The sequence below is a fragment of the Engystomops pustulosus genome, chromosome 6 (genome assembly GCF_040894005.1).
Source record: "Engystomops pustulosus chromosome 6, aEngPut4.maternal, whole genome shotgun sequence".
Classification (NCBI taxonomy): domain Eukaryota; kingdom Metazoa; phylum Chordata; class Amphibia; order Anura; family Leptodactylidae; genus Engystomops; species Engystomops pustulosus.
This window is the reverse complement of record NC_092416.1, coordinates 117,023,194-117,049,540: the sequence shown is the minus strand read 5'-3', so window position 1 is coordinate 117,049,540 and position 26,347 is coordinate 117,023,194. Positions and strand designations below refer to the sequence as shown.

The following is a 26,347-nucleotide window of genomic DNA, read 5'->3' as shown; positions in this document are numbered from 1 at the left end:
CCCTAGGCAAGTTCTGGGGCCCAAGCATGCTGAAGGGGCCCACTCAGGCGCAAAAAAATGTCAGCCCCCAGATCAATTGTACCAGTGTCGCTTTAAGACACTGGTTGAAATGATCACTTTGCAGCTTGTGTAGTTATTTGCCTCTATGCTGCACTTGTCAGAGCGCAGCATAGAGGAAGAATTCATAACTCACCTTCTGGGGAATGAGATAAGCTGATTTTTTTTCTTTCCCAGAGGAGACAATGGGGGTCATTTACTAAGGGCCCGATTCACGTTTTCCCGTCGTGTTACCCGAATATTTCCAATTTGCGGGATTTTGGTACACGCGATCGGATTGTGGCGCATCGGCGCCGGCATGCACATGGCGGGGGGCGTGGCCGAACGAAAACCCGACGGATTCGGTGAAACCGCCACATTTTATTGGTGTATTCCAGTGCCGATGCTCTTCAGCGCAGCAGCGCCACCTGGTGGACGGCGGAGGAACTGCCTTAATAAATCCCTGCCGGACCCGAATCCAGTGCATAAAACACGCCGCTGGATTGCAAATGGACCGGGTAATTAAATCTGCCCCAATGTGGCTATAAGAGGAAGGGAGCAGTGTGCCTTATGGGTGGGGGGGGGGGCAGTTTGGATACGGGGGGAGGGGGCAGTGTGCCTTATGGGTAGCGGGGAACAGTGTGGCTACGGGGGGAGGGGTTAGTGTGCCTCAGGGGGGGGCGGACACTGTGGCTATGTGGGGAGGAAGCAGTTTGGCTTATGGGTGGGGTGGCAGTGTGGCTATGTAGGGGGGGCAGTATGACTACCTAGGAGAGGACAGTGTGGCTTATGGAATGTAGCTTATGGGGAGGAGTTGTGGTTATGTAGGGGGGGACAGTGTGACTATGTAGGAGGAACAGTATGGCTACTGGGAGGGAGGACAGTGTGGTAACTGCAGGGGCGAGGGGCCACTAAGGCTCAGTAGACCAGGGACCTACTTAAACCTGGAGCCGGTACTGGGGTCATTAAGGGCGATATTATTATATGTTCGGGGTGGGTCAAGGGTTTTTTTTTTTTTTTAGAAAAAAGGGTGGGGATTTTTTTCCCTCTTTCTCTACCCCAAAGTTGGGAGGTATGCCACCATGCAAATGAAAGATCAGGTCCTAATTCTAGCTAGATTTACGGTTGTGTACATGAAGCCTTACTTTTTAGAAATGTGTCCCTTTGTGACTTTAAACAAATTGTGATGCTTCACAAATGTACTCCACAAATCATTTTCTTATTAGGAATGTACAAGATCTTACATATCGTATATACTGGTTTATAAGCCGAGTTTTTCAGCACAAAAATGTGCATCGGCTTATACACGCCTCAAGTAAAAAGTAAAAACCTTAATACTCACCCTCCGGTGTCCGGATCGCTGGCGTGGGTCCCGATCTTCAGCATGAGGCTCCCAATCTTCGGCGCGGTTACCAGTGGCTCCTCTTCTCTCGCCGGAGTCACGTCCATGTGACCTGCCGGCGGGCGCACACTATGATGCGGCGGTGTCGCCGCGACTCTGCCGGCGAGAGAAGAGAGAAGGAAGAAGAAAGAAGAGAGAGGAGGAGCATCTGGGACCTGCGCTGAAGATCGGGAGCCTCGCGCTGAAGATTGGGACCCGCACCAATGACCCGGACACCGGAGGGTGAGTATTAAGTTGTTTTTTTTTGGGCCTGGGGCTGGCTGTATACTACATGGGGGCTGGCTGTATACTACATGGGGGCTGGCTGTATACTACATAGGGGCTGGTTGTATACTGTATGGGGCTGGCTGTATACTACATGGAGGTTGGCTGTATACTATATAAAGGCTGGCTGTATATTACATGGGGGCTGGCTGTATATTACATGGGGGTTGGCTGTATACTACATGGGGGCTGGCTGTATACTACATGGGGGCTGGCTGTATACTACTTGGTGCTGGCTATATACTATATGGGGGCTGGTTGTATACTACATGGGGCTGGCTGTATACTACATGGGGCTGGCTGTATACTACTTGGGGCTGGCTGTATACTACTTGGGGCTGGCTGGCTGTATACTACATGGGGGCTGGCTAGCTGTATACTACACCCTCTGCTTATACTCGAGTCAATAGGTTTTCCCAGTTCTTAGTGGTAAAATTAGGGGTCTCAGCTTATACTCGGGTCGGCTTATACTCAAGTATATACGGTAGATGTTTTTCTGTCACACAATCAGTGAATGGACTGGCAATGTAACATTAATAAACATTTACACCTTACACTCATATAATATGTTCTATAAAGTATTGCTGGTTCCAGACCTTCTTGTCCCCTCCCTGATTAATGATTTCAATCCACCCCATTATTTAATCACATTATGGCCGCTATCTTTGTACAGACATGGGTGCACATATTTATATTTGGTAACTGGGTGGCTGTATGCAGCGGTAGTGACTCAGTGCAGATAAAGCATAATGTGTACACAGCCAGGGGCTAACCATGTCTGTCTACTCTTCACTCATTCACTGCGTGGCCATTTATGGTCACCAACAGAACCGAAAATATCCCTGATTCCTTAAACAAGTTATTGCTAAAATTTGTTACTGAACCAGCAGTAATTCCAGAGTGCTGTGCATGTGAAGCACATTCTAAACCCATAACAAAATACGAATTAAAATACACTGATACAGAGAGAGGGAGGACACTGCCAATGAGGGTTTACTATCTGCAAGGTAGAGGGAAACGAAACGTGATATTCTACATTCTATATTACGTACTGTAACGTGACATCACTTTGGCATATGAACAGCTTGAAGTAGAGACCAGTATTGCTTTACCCCATTGTTTACATAATAAATATGTTGGGGTATTATGCCTAACAGGTAGTGAATAGAGATGAGCGAACATACTCGTCCGAGCTTGATGCTCGTTCGAGCATTAGCGTACTCGAAACTGCTCGTTGCTCGGACGAATACTTCGCCCGCTCGAGAAAATGGCAGCTCCCGCCGTTTTGCTTTTTGGCGGCCAGAAACAGAGCCAATCACAAGCCAGGAGACTCTGCACTCCACCCAGCATGATGTGGTACCCTTACACATCGATAGCAGTGGTTGGCTGGCCAGATCAGGTGACCCTGGGATAGACTAGCCCCTGCCCGCGCTGCTCGGATCATTCTGTGTCTGGATGCCGCTAGGGAGAGAGCTGCTGCTGGTCAGGGAAAGCGTTAGGGTGTTCTATTAGAATAGTGTTAGGCAGGAGTGGTTCTACAAGAACCCAACAGCCCTTCTTAGGGCTACAATAACGTTATACTTTTTTTTTTTTTGTTTGCTTGTGGCTGGGCTTGCTGGCACTAGTAGTGCAGCTAGTACCATATTGTGAGGAATTTGCAGGGGGACTTGCTACCGTTGTGTTTAGCTCTTAGTGACACACATATCCACCTCAAACACCAAAGTGGGAAAATTTATTAGGGGTTTGATTTCAATTAGGCACAGTCTGGCAGTTTCTTTTTATTTTACGTTTATTTTTTCATAACTCAGCGTCATCTCATCTGGCATAGCAGTGTGCTTTCATACTTGGCTAGAAAATAGCCAAAGGAGAATCCAAACGGCTTACTTACGCCTACAATAGCGTTATATATATTTTATTTCTGGTTGATCTGCTGGTGGCTGTCCTTGCTGCAGTGCATATACTAGCCAATTGTCAGGAATTTGGAGTGAGACTTGCGACCGCTGTGTTTAGCGCTTAGTGACGCACATATCCATCGCAAAGACCGAAGTGGGAAAATTTATTAGGGGTTGGATTTCAATTAGGCACAGTCTGGCAGTTTCTTTTTATTTTACGTTTATTTTTTCATAACTCAGCGTCATCTCATCAGTGTGCTTTCATACTTGGCTAGAAAATAGCCAAAGGAGAATCCAAACGGCTTACTTACGCCTACAATAGCGTTATATATATTTTATTTCTGGTTGATCTGCTGGTGGCTGTCCTTGCTGCAGTGCATATACTAGCCAATTGTCAGGAATTTGGAGTGAGACTTGCGACCGCTGTGTTTAGCGCTTAGTGACGCACATATCCATCGCAAAGACCGAAATGGGAAAATTTATTAGGGGTTGGATTTCAATTAGGCACAGTCTGCCATTTCCTTTTTATTTTACGTTTATTTTTTCATAACTCAGCGTCATCTCATCTGGCATAGTAGTGTGCTTTCATACTTGGCTAGAAAATAGCCATAGCAATAGGATAGCATTGTTTGGTTTTAAAAACTAAAAAACACAAAAAAAAAATAAAAAACACAAAAAAACACAAAAAAAAGTAAAAAAAAAATTAAAGTTATAACTTTCATTTTCAAAATGTTTAACCCGAGGGCTAGGGGTAGAGGACGAGGGCGGGGACGTGGGCGTCCAACTACTGCAGGGGTCAGAGGCCGTGGTCCTGGGCGGGGTGAGACACCACCTGCTGATGAGGGAGCAGGGGAACGCCGCAGAGCTACACTCCCTAGGTTCATGTCTGAAGTTACTGGGACTCGTGGTAGAGCACTGTTGAGGCCAGAACAGTGCGAACAGGTGATGTCGTGGATTGCCGACAATGCTTCGAGCAATTTGTCCACCAGTCAGTCTTCCACGCAGTCCACCCATGTCACCGAAATCGGCACTCCTCCAGCTCCTGAACCTCAGCCTCCTCCCCCCCAGTCTGCCCCCTCCCAGGAAAATTTGGCATTTGAACTGGCATACTCTGAGGAACTGTTTTCTGGACCCTTCCCACAGTCACAAACCACTTGTCCGGTTGCTGCTGAGCAATTTTCCGATGCCCAGGTTTTCCACCAGTCGCAGTCTGTGGGTGATGATGACCTTCTTGACGTAGTGGAAGAAGTGTGTAAAGAGGTGTCCGACGATGAGGAGACACGGTTGTCAGACAGTGGGGAAGTTGTTGTCAGGGCAGGAAGTCCGAGGGGGGAGCAGACTGAGGGATCGGAGGATGATGAGGTGACAGACCCAAGCTGGGTTGAGAGGCCGGGTGAACACAGTGCTTCTGAGACGGAGGAGAGTCCTCGACCAGAACAGGTTGGAAGAGGCAGTGGTGGGGCCAGACGGAGAGGCAGGGCCAGAGCAGGTGCATCAGCGCCAAATGTGTCACGTAGTGAAGCTCCCGTGGCGAGGGCTCCCGCGGCGAGGGCTAGATTTTCAGAAGTCTGGAGGTTCTTTAAGGAAACACCGGATGACCGACGGACTGTGGTGTGCAACCTTTGCCAAACCAGGATCAGCAGGGGTTCCACCACTACTAGCTTAACTACCACCAGTATGCGCAGGCATATGAATGCTAAACACCCCACTCAGTGGCACCAAGCCCGTTCACCTCCGGCCGTGCACACCACTGCGCCTTCCCCTGTTTCAGCTGATAGTCAGCCCCCTGCCCAGGACCCTGGCACAAAAACCCCATCGTCGCCTCCACGATCCTCCAAAGCATCCACCAGCGTTCAGCTCTCCATACCCCAGACGCTGGAGCGGAAACGGAAATATAGTGCAACCCACCCGCACGCCCAAGCCCTTAATGTCCACATCTCCAGATTGCTTAGCCTGGAGATGCAGCCCTATAGGCTAGTAGAGACTGAGGCCTTTCGCAACCTCATGGAGGCGGCCGCCCCTCGGTATTCGGTCCCCAGCCGCCACTACTTTTCCCGATGACCTGGCAAAAGCCAGGGCCCACTGGCTCTAGCTATAGTACTTTATGCATTTAATTTTTCAGGAGGGCCACCTACCCGGTCCTCTGTTTTAAACAATTTTTGGGAGTGCCACATACAGGCACTCAATCTATTTCATTTTTCTGGAGGGCCACCTACCTGCTCCTCTGGTTTGAAAACTTTTTTGGACTGCCACATACAGGCACTCAATCTATTTCATTTTTCTGGAGGGCCACCTACCTGCTCCTCTGGTTTGAAAACTTTTTTGGACTGCCACATACAGGCACTCAATCTATTTCATTTTTCTGGAGGGCCACCTACCTGCTCCTCTGGTTTGAAAACTTTTTTGGACTGCCACATACAGGCACTCAATCTATTTCATTTTTCTGGAGGGCCACCTACCTGCTCCTCTGGTTTGAAAACTCTTTTGGACTGCCACATACAGGCACTATCCAAATTAAATTGTCTCCATAGCAGCCTCCACACGTTGTCTCCATTGCTACCTCCAAAAGTCGTCCATATAGCTGCCTCCATACATCGTCCCCTTATCAAACGAGGTATTTCAGGCAGAAATTTGGGTTGTTTTCATGGATTCCATGTTAACTTTGTCGCCACCCTGCTGTGTAATCCACAAAATATACTGGCAAACTTTTATCATGTACCGATATTATTTGAGCGCTTCTTGCTCACCTCCTTTGGTTCCTCTCTGCCACCCATTGGTTTGAAGCCTGAGTCCATTTACGGTATGTCGCCATGCCACTCTCTAGCCTGCAGCTGCTGCCTCTGCATGCCGTCCCCTATAGTGTCAGGGTCAATTATTGGATGTTTTAGATGCTATCTTGCTTCATTCTGTCACTCTGTCATGGCCATGCTGTTGCCCATAATTTTGGCATAATGGTGCGTTTAAGCAGCCTCAGAGGCATCCATGCATGCTGCCCCTGCTGTTTCCTGTCCATTTCCGTGGTGTTTCCATCCTTTTCTGAGGTTCCCAGGTGTTTGGCCAAGCTTCCCTGTGCAGAGCCTTGGTCCCCTTGAAAAATGCTCGAGTCTCCCATTGACTTCAATGGGGCTCGTTATTCGAGACGAGCACTCGAGCATCGGGAAAAGTTCGTCTCGAATAACGAGTACCCGAGCATTTTAGTGCTCGCTCATCTCTAGTAGTGAACTATTGGTTATTCAGCTATACCGTGGCTTATCATATGAGGATTTACTGGAAAAGACTAGAAGTAAATCTACCATCTAAATCACACATGATAAACCAAGGACACTTCCTGTGGTAATATTCTTTTATTTGTTATACACGGCCTTCTTGCTTCTAAAATTTAAATTAAGCTAATAATAAGAGCCTTAAAGGGAACCTACCACCACGAATCTACCTATAAAGGTAGATCGGGTGGTAGGTGGATGTATGGGACGTGAGGATAGCCCTTTTTAGAGCTAATCCTCACGTCCCCGCTAGCCTAGAATAAACTTTATTGCCCTAATATGTTAATTTAATTAAGCGGCTACCGGGGCGTGGAGTAGCCAGACACGAGGCTACACGGCGCGGCTACTCCACGCCCCAGTAGCTGCTTTCCCCCGCCTACCCTGTGATCTTCGGCGCGCAGCTCCTGGTAGCTGCGCGCCCTCGTCCGAGAAGCCGGAGTTCTGCGCATGAGCAGTAACTCCGGCCAAGATGCGCGATCTCGGGAACGAGGCCGGAGTTACTGCGCATGCAGTGTCCGGCTACTCCACGCCCCGGTAGCCGCTTAATTAAATTAACATATTAGGGCAATAAAGTTTATGCTAGGCTAGCGGGGACGTGAGGATTAGCTCTAAAAAGGGCTATCCTCACGTCCCATACATCCACCTACCACACGATCTACCTTTATAGGTAGATTCGTGGTGGTAGGTGCCCTTTAAGTACTCTGGTGGGATATTTCTAAAGCCCTGCAGTGCTGTAGCTACACAGGCTGTTACAGATAAGAGAGAGAGGGGGTTGGGTGAGGCATGTTCTGCTCAGTGTAACAGTCTGCGAATCTGAGAGGCTGAGAGGCTGAGCACTGAGAGGCTATACATCATAGACTGTAAGCTCTTGAAAGCAGGGCCCTCACTCCTATTATTCCAGATGACTGTTTTTACTCTGCAACGTAATATTATATTTGTACATGTCCCCAATAATTCGTTAGCATAATTAAAACAATTGAAAAAAGACAATATTAAAAGAAAGGAGACCTTGGGTAACAAATATAAGAAGATTACCACAGTCAAGGCATGGAGTTTGGAATGGAGTGTAGGGCGTGACTTTGGAAATTAAAATTTTAATCTTATGGTTATCTTAGGATAGTCCTATGGTGTTTATCAGAGGTATAAATTGTATCCAATTCAAATATTGTTGTTGTTATTATCTTTTATAGTGAGCTCCCAACAAGTTATTCAACAAGAAAATGTCATCACTTCTTCCCAGAAAACCATAGTCTTAAGCCCTATCTCCAATGGATCTGTCGCCAATGCACCACCCACTGCTGCCAAATCTAAATTCAGACTCAACATATCACGCCCTACCCCTGGGCGCAACAGCTTCCGGCCAAATAGTGAAGAAGATATTGGCTTGGTGAAACCAGAGGTCACTTTACAAGGGTCTCCTGTAATTCAAACCCAGCTGATGACCCCCATAGTTTCTGACAGTATAATAGGAAAAGAGACTGTTGTCAGTGTTCAAAATCCAGCTTCGGTGTTGTCTGCAGAAGAAGCCTCTTTATCATTAACAAACCCCACTGAAGAAGAATCTGAAAAACCCAAAGAAGTTAGTATTTTCCACAAGATATTTAAACCAGAGAAGAAGATGCAGTCAACTGTACTGCCTCAGGTTACAGTAAACCAGCCGGTGATCATCACTATGGACCAGGACACAGCATTACAGAGTTCTCCACCAAGCACTGTTCTCCAATCACAAGTAAGAAATTCAATCATATGATGACTTTCATCAATTAGCAACAACGTATTTAGGTTGCATTGACTTTCATTCTACTTCTAGATCTGTAGACCGGTCCTATTGTGTGGAAAGATTTAATTTATTACAAATTGTCTTTGGCTTCATGCGATAGTGTGCTCACTGAGCCCCGAAAATATAGGCGTAGCATACAACTGAATGCATAACACATGGGGGTAGGGGGTGGGCAAAGCTCATCACCCCTCCCCACTCCATAGAAAGTGACTCAGTTACGGTGTGGTAGGACACTGTGTGCTGGTGGCTGTGATAGCAGCATAGGAAATGCCCTATCTTTTGTGGCCTGAGGAGTGAGTTCCCTCTTGGCACTTTGTACATGACTCCATATAAAGATTAGGGAACGTGTGCAAGCTATACAAAATGCAGCTAACATATGTCTGCAAAATCTTGTCATGTGCATAAGCCCTTAGCAAGACAGATTAATAATTTAATAATTCAATACTGCAATTAAAAAGTATTCATTGGTCAATATAATAATTATCCTCACAGCTCATTGCCATTTGCCACATGACTAGCCGCCTGTAATCATAGAAACTATTAGAATCAGGCACAATGGAAGCCAGGCAGGGTTTAATTTAATACATGGCTAACATTAAAGGCTCTGTGGATTTTCCAGTAGTACCAGTCACTCACAGATCCCACACAAAGGGAAATGTAACATGAGTAAACAAAACTTGCAGCCAAAATGTACACAGGGAGTTAGTGGTGATATTTAGGAAGCGTTGATTTGTGCAGCAAATAAGATCAACCACGTAGACTAGGTAATCAACGTGGTTAAATCCTCAATCAGCATTGTTAATAATTAATAATAATGTTACTGCATTACACTTTATGAAGAATTAAAAAGCCCACCTAACTCTCCCATATACACAGGGGCATGTAAACTAGGAGAGCTTGGGCCCCATAGCAGATTTCTTCATGGGGCCCCCTTCCCCTTAAACAAAAATGTATACACATTTGTACAGAAACATTTATACAATCACAAACATTTATATTATATTTACACACATTGGGGGACATGCATCATAGTTTTGTCTTTCTGTGGTAAATTTTTGAAACATTTGTCATTGAATTTTTAAGCACTGTAGACACACCCCAGGGAGATGACGACATATGAGGCTACGGTCACACGTGGTCTTAAAGGTGCGGTCACACGTTACGTTTTGATTGTGTTTTGAAGCCTATTACAACAGCTGAGGAGAGGTGACTTGCTGAATTACATTACTGTTAACAATTACATTTACAAAACGCATAGTAAATGCGATGTGAACACATGTGTTAACATTGTGTTAACACATGTGTTAATGTGATTGTTAACAGCTGTTAAATTAGGCAAATATCATATGTTGCAATGTGTTTTAATGCGTTTAACATCACATGTGACCTCACCCTCAGAAGTAACCAATAAATAAAAAAAAATGTAAATGCAAAAATTTCTGAATTTTAAAAAAAAAACGGTTACTGTGCAAAATGTTAAACATATAAAGCATGTGAAATAATCCCAATTTGCATGTTAAAATCCTTCCTTTGCACCTGCCCTGAACAAGCTGCAGATTTGCGTCTGAAAAGTCGCAAAAATAAGCAAAAAAAGTGATACATAAGTAAAAAGCCGCAAGGAACATCTGGGAAGTAATGATACATAAGGCACTGCACAAGGTGCAGACTATACTTGAAAAACAACAGAGTAAAAAGTCGCAGTCACAAAAATTAGACAATTTGACTAGCAGAAATAATGATACATGTCCCCCATAGAGTCCTATACATACAGATACTCATACAAACTCATATATATGTATACACACATATTTAAGCATTCATATATACATTTATAGACTAATACAGACAGTGTATACAAACACATACAGTATTTGAACATGAAATTTGCATAATATATAGTACATACACATTATTTATATACATATAGTATACATAGATCATATTCTAAAGCATACAGTATATACTCGCCATATATACATATACATGCAGTATAAACACAACATATACACACATACTGCATATACATATATCATGTATACACATTCTTCCAGTATATACAGCAACTACACACACTGCATATCCATACAGCATATACAAACAGTTTGCACAGCATCTAAACATACATACATCAAATATACACATATATACATACACATGCACATCATATACACTCATACAGCATATGCATGTATATACATATCTACCTATCTAAGCATATATATATATATATATATATACACACATATATGCATATCTATGCATATATATATATATATATATATATATATATATATATATATATGCATATATGTGTATATATAAGTGCTTATATACTGTATATGCATATATATACTGCATATAACACTGCTACTCATAAACAAAAAAGTGTGTGCACTTACAATTGAAGGTGCAATATCTGTTTTCTATGAAAAAATGCTGCGACTCACCAACACCTGCACATTTGAATGATTGATCTATAAGCCACCAGCGTGAATCCACACAAGCTGGTTCCAGTTTTATGATCTAAGAATTATACACTTACATGAGACATATCGTAAGAGCATGTTTGTGTTGTAATTTACTAGGGATTTTTCTATTTTTAAGGGTTTTTTTAGGTTGATTTATTTTTTGTATTTGTCATTAAAGGGTACACATTTTTTCAAAAATATGAAATTTCATTGCTATAATATATACAACAACAATAGAGTGTGCTGAGTACTGGTGCTTTGGATACTTTACACTTTTTTTGCTACTGGTTTTTGATACTCTAAACCAGGGGTAGGGAACCTATGGCTCGGGAGCCAGATGTGGCTCTTTTGATGGCTGCACCTGGCTCTCAGACAAATTATTGATTAATAGTGATCACACAGTGCTGATCACTGGATGCAGGCTGGGATATTACAGCTGCCTGTGCCCTTTGTGTGACCAAGGTGCTATCGCCGCACCGTTGCTTAGATGACAGGGCCTTTGTCATAGAGTACAGCAGCATCCACTCCTCTCTATGACCCAAGCAACAATGGCAGCGGCGTCTGGGTGATAGTGAAGAGCGTGGGAGTGATGAGAAGATGCTGAAGGGAGAGCAGGTAGGTGAGTATTCCCTTTTTTTGCTGTGACTACCTATCTACTGGCGGTATGTACCGGAGCTATCTACTGGGTGCAATTATGTGCTGGCACTACCTCTCTACTGGGAGGCATGTGCTGTGACTACCTATCTACTGGGGGGCATGTGCTGTCACTACCTATCTACTGGGAGGCATGTGCTGTGACTACCTATATACTGGGAGGCATGTGCTGTGACTACCTATCTACTGGGAGTCATGTGCTGTGACTACCTATCTACTGGGGGCAAGTATGTGCTGGCACTACCTATCTACTGGGAGGCATGTGCTGTGACTACCTATCTACTGGGGCCTGGGGGCATGTGATGGGGCTACCTGTCTACTGGGAGGTATTTTCTATGGCTACCTATCTACTTGGGGCCATGTGCCGTGGCTACCTATCTACTGGAAGGCATGTGCAGATTGTATGGCTCTCAAAGAATTACATTTTAAAATACGTGGTGTTCATGGCTCTCTCAGCCAAAAAGGTTACCGACCCCTGCTCTAAACTAACCATTAGCACAGTTTTAAGACCCCAATTGGTGGGAAGGTTTTTTGCTGAGTAGCCCCATAAAATAATAATAATTCTTTATTTATATAGCACCTATAGATTACGCAGCGCTGAACAGAGTCAAATTGGTCCCTGTCCCCATGGGGCTCACAATCTAATCAACCTAACAGTATGTTTTGGAGTGTGGGAGGAAACCGGAGGACCCGGAGGAAACCTACGCAAACACAGAGAGAACATACAAACTCTTTGCAGATGTTGACTTGGTTGGGATTTGAACCCAGGACCCCAGCGCTGCAAGGCAAAAGTGCTACTCACTCAGCCACCGTGCCGCCCTAAAACTTTCTATTTCCATATATATTCCATATATATATATATATATATATATATATATATATATATATATATATATACGTACAGTATATATGCATATATATACATATATATATATATACATACATATTTACACACATACATATAATATATGTATATATATCACACACACTTATATACATACATCTATATAAATGCATATAAAGTTACTTGTCCAGGTGGGCAGTGGTGCATGCAGGCAGGTGGCTGTGCTGTCCGGGAGGCTCGTCTGTACTGTCGGGAGGCTGTGCATTTAGGAAGGACTGAGCCATAGGGGACATGTGCCAGTGGTTGGGCGAGTGCACAGATGTGCCAGTGGGCGGGAGATTAAAGGACACCTGTCATCAGGTCTGTGTCACTAGTCCTGTCACTACTACCTGTTGGAGCAGCTCACAAGGATCCCATCCCAGCCTTTATCTAGTTATTTCATACATTATTCATTGTAAAATCATCTATTCTTTATCATGTAAATGAGGCTGGTCACATGGTCAGAGGCAGTGATGTCACCCCTGTTACCCCTCCCCTCTCCTCCCCCTGCTCATGTCTGTGTGTAATGTATAGTATAGTGTGTGTGCTGCATCTGCTGACATGCTGCATCCTCCTAATATACAGGTGAGAGACACAGACATCAGCTACACATGAATCTGACATGTTCTGCTGTAACATGGCTGCCTGGAGCTGCTGTATCTCTCCTAAACACACACTCATGCACACACAGGCTGCAGGGGGCGTGGCCACCAGCACCAGGAAGCACATCATTATACAGCCTCACATCATTATACAGGCTGTCAGTCATGCACTGGGGGTGTGGCTGTGCCTCCCACTCATGAATAGAGTGGACAGCTTGAATATGCTAATGCTTCATTGGACATTTCACAGGTCATTTGCATACAGCTCTAGGACCTCATTGCTTAGGTTTACAGGCATGTAGAGGGACAATGAAGGGATAGAGGCAATGCTCTCTAATGGCAGTTTATGAAAATATATTTAGTTTAGGGGGGTTATTTTGCATGACGGGTTCTCTTTAAGCGACTGTGTGAATAAGATAGTGGGCGCGTTCAGCACAGCCAGCAGGGTCCCATTACATTGCGCGTAAAGGGGCACCTGTTACTGCTGTGCACTTAGCAGAGAGAGAGGGGCCAGGGAGAATGGCACAAATGTCCGAACATCCTGGGCCCCTGTGTAGCACTGGCCCCGTAGCAGCTACTATGGGTGTTGTTTCGCCACTGCATATACATGCATGTTTTGGCCGGAGTCCATTCATTTTTGTCCAAGAGACAGTCAGAGAATACCTGAAGCAACATATTTCTGTGGCTTATTTTCTATGGAAACAAGGTATCTTTTGCTTTTACAAAATTGTGAGAGAGTTTGGTGACATATTCCCCTAATACGCATTAACATGCAAAACCTGAAGGAATTAGGGTATGCTATTTATGATGAAACTTCCTTTATAGATAAGGGAACAGAAACAAGCTTGCTGTATAGATATGATGAGAGAACTTAGCTTTCTGTACAGATACAGTAATAGAACCAAGCTTTCTGTACAGATATGGTGAGAGAGCCGAGCTTACTGTATAGATAGAATAACAAACTAAGCTTACCATATAGATACAGTAACAGAACCAAGCTAACTGTATGGGTACAGTGTTATACATATACATATATTTTGTATGTACAGAATACATATACGACCATGTACGTACAAAATACAAATACACTCATACAGGTACAGTATACATATAGACTCATACATGTACAGAATACTTATAGAGAATACATATACACTCATGAACATACAGAATGCATATACAATCATACTCGTACAGTATACTGTACATATAGACTCATACATGTACAGAATACTTATAGAGAATACATATACACTCATGAACATACAGAATGCATATAAACTCACTCACATACAGAATACATATAGAAAATACATATACAATTATAAACATACAGAATATATATATATATATATATATATATATATATATATATATATATATATATATATAAAAATATATATATACACACACACACTCATGCACATACAGAATACATATATACTTATGCATGTACAGTATAAATATACACTTATGCATGTACAGTATAAATATACACTCTTTTACATTATTGAAAGAAGTTTCTACCACTTCCCATCCCCATCTATATGAGCCGACTATAGCAACACCCTGAGGATGCTCTGGAAGCATTAGGAAGGAAGACTTGAGCCACAGAATGTGAACTAAGAAGTAATGACAGAGCACACACATATGCCCACTATAGTACAAAACAGCTTCCCCTCAATCCCATTCCACGACTTGGAGGCTTACTGGAAATTTGTGAACTGAAACAAAGGGAGAGCAGCCGTTCAGTTTTTTGGATCACACTGCACAAATGGACTGCTGAAGACATTGCAGTCAGACAGATGGATGGAACTGAGCTGCAGTCAGGACCTGTGCTATCACCTACACTAGTCCTATTGCATTCACAAAGTGCAAGCAGCCCAGGAGTCCTGCCAAGAAGAAAATCACCTCCACTATTCACCAAACAATGGAACAGATGGTGCAAGCGCACCCTCAGATAACCCTACCCCACCTCTGACTTGGGGAAGGGGGCCATGCAATTTTTTTATAAAAATATCCAGCTTCCCAACAGCCACCCCCACTATTGGCTGTCCTAGACACTGAGGGTCCACTCACATAATACAGCCCTGGTGACATACTTTTTTTAAATAAAAAATGTTCAGCTTCCTGATAACCACCCCTCTACTGGCCGCCCAAGTCACTGCACCTTCATTTCATAGTGGAAAATATGCACCTGCCCTACGCAACCATGAGCCCTGAATTTCAAGACAAATGTTTTACAGTAACACTTGAAAAGACTAGTCATAAAAAAGAGTTATTCAAAGCTACAGTTCCACTAAAAAGTCTTTTACACAATAAGGGGTCTTTCATTTAGCTACACATTTATGCTACATGGTTCAAAGTCAGTTTTTTATTGGTCACAAGTAGCCAATGCAAACACCTTTCCTTTATTGAATATCCAATTAGTACCAATCTGTATAGACACAACTTAACTGTAGGGTTATCTTGACCAAAGGTTTAACATTTTTCCTTATTTCTTTGTCCACTGTCAGACTAGCAGAAGTTTTATTAGATCCAATATTTGTTAAGATGCTGCATATTTTTAGATACACTGGCTACTTTCTCTAAATACATCTTCTCTACTCTTAATTGCCATCTCAATTGACTCCAACACAGTCCTCCAAATTGAGCTTCAATAAAATCCACCTCTCACTCACGCCGACGTCATTGAAACAACTCTTCAGCAGCAAACACAATCATCTCAGTGAGAGAGGAGAGACAGTAATGACCTTGTCCCACTCTACATCAGCCCCTTGTCATTAACATGCAAAAATGCCATATGTCACATTCAATACATTATACTGTATGTCTTCTTGTCTATTGTTCTACAGCTGCAAATGAGATGCAAAAATGTCTTACACCATGTATGGTGGGTTATGACATGATATCAGAAGAAAGATAGATTCAAATATAGGTAAGAAAATAAGGTTGCTTACATCTCTAAAACAGTAGAAATAGAATCACATTCATCTGTAGAGGAGATGAGAAGGATGAAGGTGTGTTAAATGAAAAGTCCAGCGCACAAATATAAAATCCATAAATATTAAATAGTCCCTTTCGCGTAACACAAACTATAAATCCATGATTCCATTGTCTCCAGTGCCATGAATGTTGGAAAATAGTAAAAAATTAAGGCACTGGACTTGTTTGTGAAGTTTATCGAGATAATGACATTTATGGCTACCTACAGTACAGCCGGCAGCTGTCAATGTGTTGTGATCGCTGCTATAAAATTTCTGAGAAGGTTCAGGAGAAGATTGACAGAAAAGAAGTAAACATGGCAATTGGAGCATCCACACCTGCTCAGAAATGCTATCCATAACTGGCCAGGGCAGCTTAGGTAGATAAATCAAATCTGATGCAGGTGCTATAGTTACTTTAAATGATCACTCACTTTTTAGTAACTTTTGCATACATTACGGCAAAGTCCAATTACTTTGTCTCTTATTCCTGGGTTCTGAGGTTCTGAGGACCTGTCACCCAGAAACACGCACTAGGAGCTGCTTACTAAAGTAAGCAAATGCTAGTGCTAAAACTAACGCAGCAGTGTTACAATAACAGCATGTATTTGACTTTTAATCGGCACATGTAAAATCTAGGTGGCAGCAAAACTTTGAATATAGCCCTGGATGTGACAGTAGACTGTCAAACAATGTTACCATAGATTTTAAAGTAATATTCCTATATTTATGTTCTTATAACATGGTGGTAAATATTCTAGTTTCATCTATAATCATTCTATTTATCTATAAGTAGTGTTGTTTGGACATAAATGGGTGCAAATACGTTCACAAAGAGTAACTAAACTTTTTAAAACAATTACTTTTATTTCATGAATAGAGCAGGGGATACTAAAAGTAAACTTTGTAGATAATTGAAGGAAACAGTTTCTCTCACTTTTTTTTTATTCTTGTCTTGAAGTGAGAAGTCTATCTGAAACCAATGAGAGCTCCCTCCACTTCAGTCAGATAAGGAGGCTAATTATTAACTATTTTCACATCTAGAACATCTCTTGTTATCATCTGCACCATTGATTTATAAAATGTCAAAAACCTGCTATAAAAATCATGCTAACTATATAAATCAAGCCTGACGTTGCAATGTTGGCAAGTACCTTATTGCCATACCATCGCTTGCACAGTTCCCTTTAATTTACACTAGAATATATTTTAGACTCCAAAGAAGAGATAAAAAATAAAAAACCTTAGTGGCCAGCAAATAATCAACCATTGAAGAAGTCTGAGCCAACTACATGGACACGTGTCTCAACTTGCAACTGGTAACTGCGCTAAAAGAAAAGGGGATTTGTCTAAGAGGCCGCGCACACTGCTCCATGTCTGTGGCTGGCTCTGTTTAGTAGGACAAAATGTTACTCGAGCCATTGGTAAATTGTGAATATATTACAGCCAATAATAATGTGCTGACAATGGCTGATTGTTTGCCCCATGTGGGATTAAGAATGACAGGAATTAGGATTGTGCGAGAGGAATGAGGCAAATAAAGAATGGGGCTGCACTGAGCTGAATAAACAGGATCTGTCTCTCCCTGCAGAGCGTAGATGATTACGACCAGGCTGTAAGTGCACAGGAGCAAAGCACCTCTGATACAACACAGAACACTCCACCTGCGGAGCTGCACCCAGTCATGAGCTTCTTCAAGACCCTGGTAAGCATTGCTATTCCTACCTCTCAAAGTACTTGAATATATATAAGATGATGGGTTTTAAAGGGTTGCATTATCAAGGAGCTGTCTTGCAACACATGCAATATTTTTAGTGGTACTAAAAAGAATTGCAGGAAACACAGATGTATTTTACTGAGATGTATTTATTGCGTTACATAGAGCTGCCAATAATATTTATTTGTATTCAGTTACGACTGTTGTCTGTGTTACATTTGACTTAGTTAATATCAGAAATATTGCAGTAGTAAGTAGAATATGAGCTCTTCTTCAATATGTACTCGTATGTAAATAGTCATACAGAAGGGGAGATGAAAATGAAAGCTGTGAGCAGGATGTGACTATTGTGCTAAAAAAAAGTAACCTTTCTGTGCTGTGAATTCATTGACGTAGACACGGGTAAAGCGACTTCATGCTTTAATATTTGATACACTTGTTTCCGGACACAATTATTATTTAGTTATTAATAAGGAATAGTGAGTTTGTAAGTTATTATCTGCTGTAAATCTTGGATTTTACAAACCGACCACTGCTGGCACAAGCTGCAGGCACTTCTTTATTTCTTAACATTAGGGATACAATGTTCTCTTTGTGGCTGAATACAGGAGTCTAATTTTGGTGAATGTAACAATATAGGGCACTTAATAACTATTCTGAGCCTCCATTGTATGCTTCTTAACACTTTGTATAGTAAACAAGGACAATGTAATAATATTTGTCGTTCTAGATGTAACCCCTAAGGTAGTAGTTCCAATCTGCAGGCCTACTTGGAAAACTACAACTTTTTGCAAAGGGTTAACTACCACAGTTGCAAGAGGTGCTACTGGGCCCAGACTTATTGGAGGTCCCAAACTTCTGTCACATGGAACATGTACATGAAGCTACTAGTAGCAGGACTGCTGCCAGGAGATCTAGTCTTTTACTCTGCTCACCAATATTGACAATAGTATTGAATAATTTTTAGCTTCCTTGGTACCTGCAGCTATCTAAAATCTCTGTACTGTATTGTAGCTGAGTTGTTGGTAGGATGGGGAACTATAAAATAGTTATTGGACTTCATGAGCTCAGTGGATTTATTCCATATCTAGAGCAATGTTTGGGCTCCAACATTGAGCCTTTCTCAAGCCTTTCTAAAGGCTAACATTTGGTGCTGAAACATTGTACATGCACCAGACAAGCATTTGGACACACCTTTTCATTTCATAGTTTTATAATGTATATCTATGTTGTATATCTATACCTACTCCACTTTCTCATCCCTGATCTTGGTTAGTCCGCAGAAAATGGTATGACCCTTGGCAAAAATGTGGGATCTGGTCATCTGTCTCAGACTTTGAAGCACACCAATTAGCACTGTTAGATTCCCCAGGACCGCTTTAAATGTCAAGTACCAAAGTTGGGCCTTATCAAGATTTCTCAGAAGAATTATCCTTGACTTGGAGTTTTCTCAAAGGCTGACCCTTCCTCTTTATTAGGACAGTTATCGGAAACTCTGAGATCCCCACCCACTAGTTGGTACTCTGGGGAACTGGAACTGCAATTGCCAATAGATCCCCAAAAGAGAGGCAATTATGTCCAACAATTACATTATGCATCAATAGATTAACAAACCCTGATTCTGCAACAAAGTAACATGGCTGTCTCAAGGGTAACCTGAGCCACCAGGTAAACCTTGGTATGCCCATAGATACATGTGCCTTCCAGTAAGTCCAACAGTCCCATCAAACAAGAGTCCCATTAATCATTGGGGTAAATATCTGGGGTCTCCCTCCTTTTCTTGGTTCAGGTAAAACAACTCTGATTTTGGAGGTTTGTCCAGGCTATAGGCCCAGTGGAATACTCTATTGACTGGAGAGATGGAGCCAAGTCAAGATTTTGGCTTTTAATTTGGAGTAACTTCCTGCGGCACCCAGTCCTAATATTCCTTCTGGGGTTTCCCAGTTAAATATGGGGCCAGAACTTCAGACCACAGATTTGGCAGCGGCTTGTCCCAGTCAGCCGCCCACAGGAACATTGGTGTGTGTGTCAGTACAGCCATCATTAGCAGCTTATTGTTCTCCTGCTGGACTTGAATAGCATTGGTATGTGCTCTTTGTTGCTGAGAACTCATCTGTTTGTCTCACAAATGTGCAGGGTGCACCAGATTATTGATTACTGGTGCACAGTCTTCAATTATTTGGTGCAGCCTACATTGCTCTGGAAGTGGGCAACATCCTTTTTTTTAGGGTGCGATTTTAACATACAGCGTGTGACACAATTCTGTTGAGTCACCGTATTACATGTGTCATAAACTCCGACTTACTGAGCCCAATGACTTAGATGCATCATGTGGCAATTAGTTAATATATAGGGGCAGATTTATCAAGCAGTCTGAAAGTCAGAATATTTCCAGTTGCCCATGGCAACCAATCACAGCTCAGCTTTCATTTCACCAGTGCTCATGAATATTTTAAAGGGGAGCTGTGATTGGTTGCCATGGGCAATTGGAAATATTCTGACTTTCAGACTGCTTGATAAATCTGCCCCATAGTGGTGCCAATTAGTTCTTTCATTCAAATGCTCTCTTTAAAGAATTTAATACATTAAACTGTGGCTCATAATAAAATAATAAAATTGCTTAGCTGGTGGGGCTGTACCTTTGGATTATGTATTGTCAGTGCCATAATCCCAGGTCCTTAAGTAGCTGGTAGAAGCCAAAGGTGTGAACCCTCTATATTTAAGAAATCCGATGCAGGCAAGTATGCCCATGTCTACTTTTTACTTAACAGCTTGCACTACCATGTTTTTCATCTTCTCACACAGCCAGCACCCCTATGTCCCCCTCTTTCTCACATAGACTGAAACCCTATGTCTTACTCCTTCTCGCAAATCGGTATCTTCATGTCCCTCCATCTCACACAGCCTGCTCTACATTGCCTGCCTCCTTATTATACTGACTGTAACCTCTTATGCCCCTTCTTTTTAACAGCCTGCACCAACATAGCTCCTCTTCAGCACGTGACATGTACCCCCAATGCCCTGCCTTCTCACATAACCCCCATCTTACATAGCCTGCTCCGTTTTTGTCAACCCGTTTGTCTCATTCTACCTGTGACCTCCTATGCCCCTTTTCATACACAGCTTGTACCAATTGAACCCCTCTTCAACATGTGACCTGCACCCCCAATGCCCCTTTAACTTTCTTCTCAGATAATCTGCATATACATGTTAGCCTATTTTCACACTCCATTCCTACAGTATGCGTGGTCATGTCCCCTTCCATCTCATTCAGCCTGAACCCTCTTGTATATATTCAGTGGTCCTTCAGCCACAGGTGGGGTGTATGTGTTTTAAAGTACTTATGTTTTATTACATTTTTAACACAACTTGTGTTGACTTTCATCTTTAGTTGTGCTTCCTACTTTTAAGACCTTTAAAGTTCCTGATGTTTTTTAATTATGACCTGATACATAAAAACCAAAATATCAAGAGCGTGTGCTATGCATAGTGTTTATATATGTACACTCAATGTAGTTTTGTTGTGTTTGCATGTATGTCATGTATGTGTGTGTATTTAAACTACTTTTGTGTATAATACATGTGGGTCAGGGGTAAAAGATTTGGCCCTTAAGCTTTCACTTACACTGCTGACTTGGCTATAGATTTTGGAACAATTTTTTTGATTTAAGACTAGAATTTTTTTTAATTTTCAATTTATTTTTGAAAAAATACATGGGCTCACATTTTCTAAGGGCCCATTTTCTGCCATTTTCTGGCAGACTTTACACATTCTTTTCAGTGAAACTGCTAAGAAGTGTCCGTGCTTTACTTTTTAGGTCAGCCCCAACAAGTCTGTACCAAAATCTGAAGAGGAAGAGAAGGCGGAGGGAGGAGACAAGGTAATCTATTCAGCTGGTATAAGATACTTATCTTTTTGTGTATGGGTATTTTGGAGCCTACCAAGTGTAATGTGGGCATTTTTAGGTTTATGATTAATATGTACAGCTGGTATAAATAAATTACAATCATGTCCATATATTGAGGATATAACTTTGGCATCTCCTCAGCTGGTATAACATTTCAGCCTCAAGCACATGACCGTGTTTACCATGCCTCCCTGCACCATGAATGTGCCTAATAGAGGGCTATGGGGGCATGAATCCATATTTGTTTTGCATCGGTTATTCATAACCAGCCAAAATCAGTGAGACAAAACCAGGATTGGTTAAACACACAAAACACATGCAAATTTTTCTGCTGTATCTTATCTCTGTGCAGTCTTCACACCTGGTTTTAGTTCACATTAACTGATGGAATAATCTGATATAAACTGAGCCAAAATGCAAAAAAAAGGCAGCACTCCAAAGTAAGTGTGAAAAAAACAGGTACTTGTTTATTCCATGTGCCAAACAGCTACGTTTCGTCTCCTGTGGCCTGGAGCCGTTCTTGAGCCACAGATATCTCAGATACCCTGAGATATTAATTTTTGCTCCTAAAGAGGCACTAGGTCTTATTTTCAGGGGATGTCTTATTTTTCCATAAACAAGAATTTACATTTATTGGTGAGCAAAAAATCTACAAAATCTGAACTATTGGAATATTTGGCCCCAATCTCTCATGTTTAGCAATAGCACTTTCCTTAAATGACCACTTCATGTCCATGTAGCTGCTTGTAGTGCATTTGTCCTGCAACAGTCAGTGATTTTATTCCACAAAATCTTCACCCATGTCACAACCTATGACAGATCTACTAATACTAATGTACGGCTTGGGGGGAGGGGATGTAGCAATGACGGCCGCTAGGTCTTATTTTCAGGGGAGGCATTATATTGCCAAGATTGAACAAAATTGTACTAGGTCTTATTTTCGGGGGTTGTCCTATTTTAGGGGAAACATAAATGCAATGCTGGTATAATCTGGGTTGTTGATTTTTGGTTATAGTATTAAATGCAATTTAAGTATAATTTATGGATTGTTTATTATGAAACTTTTAACTTGTGTAAGTGTTATAACTTTATAATATGTAATCATATGGTTCATGATGGGATGACCTGGTTATCTTATGCATTGTTTTATATATGTAAAGGATATGTTAAACCTTTTATATACTACGAAACCCAAGCGAATGAAGTCAGTAGGTCTTACAAATCTGTTTTATTGAATACAAATCTAAAAGCCACATAGAAACACACAGGGGCATATTTATCAGGGCCCCTGCACCACGTCAGCTTATTGGTAGCACTTGCGATTATTTTGCCTTTTCCACCACCTTCACGCCAGCGAGGGGGTGCGGATTGTGCGGAAAGTCGCCGGCCAGGTTTTTTTCTACGCCAGGCCCAGCCTGGTGTAGATTACATGCCGCACAGCCGCCTGCCCCGATACATCAAGAGGCGGAAGCAAGCGCCAGCGTATGACACATATGCCCCATAATGAATGAAAATTGTTGAATACAAAAGAGTTTACATGTACTTAGGCGTACAGTTATATCTTATTCTCACAAGGGCAGTGACTGCAGTAACATTGTATATAATCAACAAAAGCGAAAAGACAAGTGTCCATACAGAAAATAGTAATTAATGTATTGCTATTGTTTATAATACACAAATGCACAAATATGTGTAGGCCTTAGTATATGTGAACTCATATCTATGTACAGGTCCAATAGAAATACAACACTTTTTTGGAGTTATGGATTCAACAATTTTTATACATTGTATGTTAATATGTGGATTTTAGATTTGTGTGCAATAAATCAGATTTTTAACACCTTATGATTCCATTTGTTTGGGTTTTGCATGACTATGCTGGAGTTGGTCTGCTTTGTAGATAGGGGGACACATGTAGTGTCTAGACCAGAGTAATTTAATGTCTGTAATATGTTGGTTTTGCTAATACCTTTTATATACTGTATATTGATATAGATCATGTTACAATGTTCTGGTATGGAATAATAGATTATAATCTCATAAATGTAAATAAATTCCTTTTTTTATATAAATAAAGACATATATATTATTGTTTGATATAGACAACACCTTGATTGGTCCCCAGGAAATATCACACATAATGTTGGAATGGAAATTGGCAGACGGACACTGGGGAGGTTTTGGCACATGAGTACAATACAGCAATAACCTTTAATACAGCCTTACAGTCATTTGCATATCCTGCTGTGGAGACCGTGTTTATTTTCCCATCGGCCTAAGCAAGCATGCCAAGCCCAGTGTTTGGACAAGAAGCATTAAAGACATCTCCATCTGTCAAGCTCCTTCTACGGAGCAGCTTCAAATAAGTAACATTGACTACATGAGGAAAATTGCTGTTTTTCCTTGGTCAGACTGTGGGCAGATTTCTATCCACTGGAAGTAAACATAGAACATCTATAGAAGGACAGCAAGTAGATATCTATAAAAGTATTAGGAATTGATTCAGAAAGTTTAAAGGAAAATTGTATAACTATAGCTTACCTAAACTATATAAACTTTTGCTGAAAGTGGAAAACTTAAAAATTAATTATTCACTGTGTAGTTTGCCTGTGAAGTGTGCAGGGTGCACCAGATTCATGAATTGTAGTGCACGTTCTTCATTAACCTGGCGCCCCTTGCACTGCTCTGGAATTGTGCACCAATTTTTTTGGTGCACTTTGTTCATGCTGCGGAATTGTGTCGCTGACACAATTGTGGTGCACGTCGGACTGAATTGTGGCACACGGTCCAACTAGGCACTAACAGTCCCCTATAGGTGCACATTTTTTCTGTCTTGTCGAACACCGTGCAGATGTGACACAAAACTGGAGCATACACTTTATAGGTACAAGTGCAAGCTGTTTGCACGTTCTTTCTAGTGCAAAGTCAGACAGAGAATTGGTGCAGACACTTGCATTGTCTTCAGCTCCATGCAGCACATCTTCACACACTGCTCTTAAAAATACCACAGTCACCTACAGTATAGTGACTCCTGGATAAAAATTATGTCCTACTCTGTAAATAATATATTGCATTTACACTGTGCCCCCCACATACAGTGTATAGGTCCATTAATATTTATATACTGTCATATATTTTAGATTTTTTTTTACCTGTTTACTGAAACATATTCAAGTTATATTTATATAACGAACATGGACATAAAGTCCAGACTTTTAGCTTTTATTTGAGGGTATCCACATAAAAATTGGATGAAGGTTTTAGCAGTTTTGGCTCCTCATGTGCCACCCTGTTTTTGAAGGAACGAAAAGTAATGTTCATGGTTTGGTGTGTGCAATTTCTTCATTATGTTATTATCAATTAAAAAGATAACAGGATTGGATTTGACTTGTGGTGCTTGCATTTGGAAGATTTTGCCATAAAGAAAATATGTGATCAAAGGAGCTCTCCATGCAGATTAAACAAGCCATCATAAAGCTCTGAAAACAGAAAAAGAAACTATCCAAGCAATTGCTATAATATTAGGAGTGGCAAAATCAAAACTTTGGTATATCCTGAGAAAGAAAAAGAACACAGGTGGACTCATCAATGCCAAAAGACCTGGACGCCCACTGAAGACAAAAGTGGTGAATAATCTCAGAATCATTTCCAGAGTGAACAGAAATTGCTTCACTACAGCCTACCAAGTGAACAACACTCCCCATGATGTAAGCATGCCAATATCCAAATCGACCATAAAGAGAAGACTGCATGAAAGTAAATACATCTGTATGATGCAAGCAACTCCACTAGCGGCTACACCCCTCTACGCCCCCTCTATGCCCACATGGCTTGGAGGTGGTGTAGTCGTATAATAATTATTTCAAAATAATAATACTTCAATGCTTTTATGTCAGAAAACTGGCGTAGAAGCAGTGATAAATCCCCCCCCCCCCCTGAATCCAGTGCTATTCTAAATAAGCACAGTCAATGTCTAATTTTAAACGAGCCTAGTGACATTGCAAGGGATAATAGCCCAACCAACAAGTCTTTTCCAAAAGCAATAAACTGTAGATAGTGTTGTTTTGATTTTAATATCATCTTGCCAGTACAATACCTAGAGCTGTTTTGGATAGATGGGATCCAGCAATGTAGGTCAGGAAGGAATGAAAGTAAATCTACCACTTGGATCAAGGATCGTAAACCAAGCGCACTAACATGCTGCTGTATGCCCAAGACCCCCCCCCCCCCCAACCCCGTTCCTGGCAGGATCCACTTTTCTTTTAGCTTCTGATGCCTTTTCTTTCACTAAAAAGGCCTACAAATTATCCAAATTAATAAATTAATCTGAGGGGCCATGGGCTCCATAGTTGTCACTGGAGCCTGGAGCCCCAGAGGTTAATTTGCTTAATATTTAAAGCCTTTTTTTGTAAAAATAATGGCACGAGAAGCTAAAAGAAGAGCATATCCTGCCTCAGAGGAAACACCCCAGCATGTAAGTGCACTTGGTTTACA

The 26,347-nt window shown here is 41.8% G+C and overlaps 1 protein-coding gene across 14 annotated transcripts in view; it reads left to right on the top strand.

The window, feature by feature from the left end:
* The window catches only part of BCAS1 (brain enriched myelin associated protein 1), a 76,926-nt gene that overhangs the window by 15,356 nt on the left and 35,223 nt on the right, over positions 1-26,347 (top strand). For all 14 annotated transcript variants that reach the window (XM_072110653.1, XM_072110659.1, XM_072110658.1 and 11 more), the window contains exons 4-6: positions 8,048-8,586; positions 17,820-17,933; positions 21,764-21,826. In XM_072110653.1, coding sequence (XP_071966754.1) covers positions 8,048-8,586; positions 17,820-17,933; positions 21,764-21,826 — 716 coding nt within the window. The remainder of the gene's footprint in view (positions 1-8,047; positions 8,587-17,819; positions 17,934-21,763; positions 21,827-26,347) is intronic.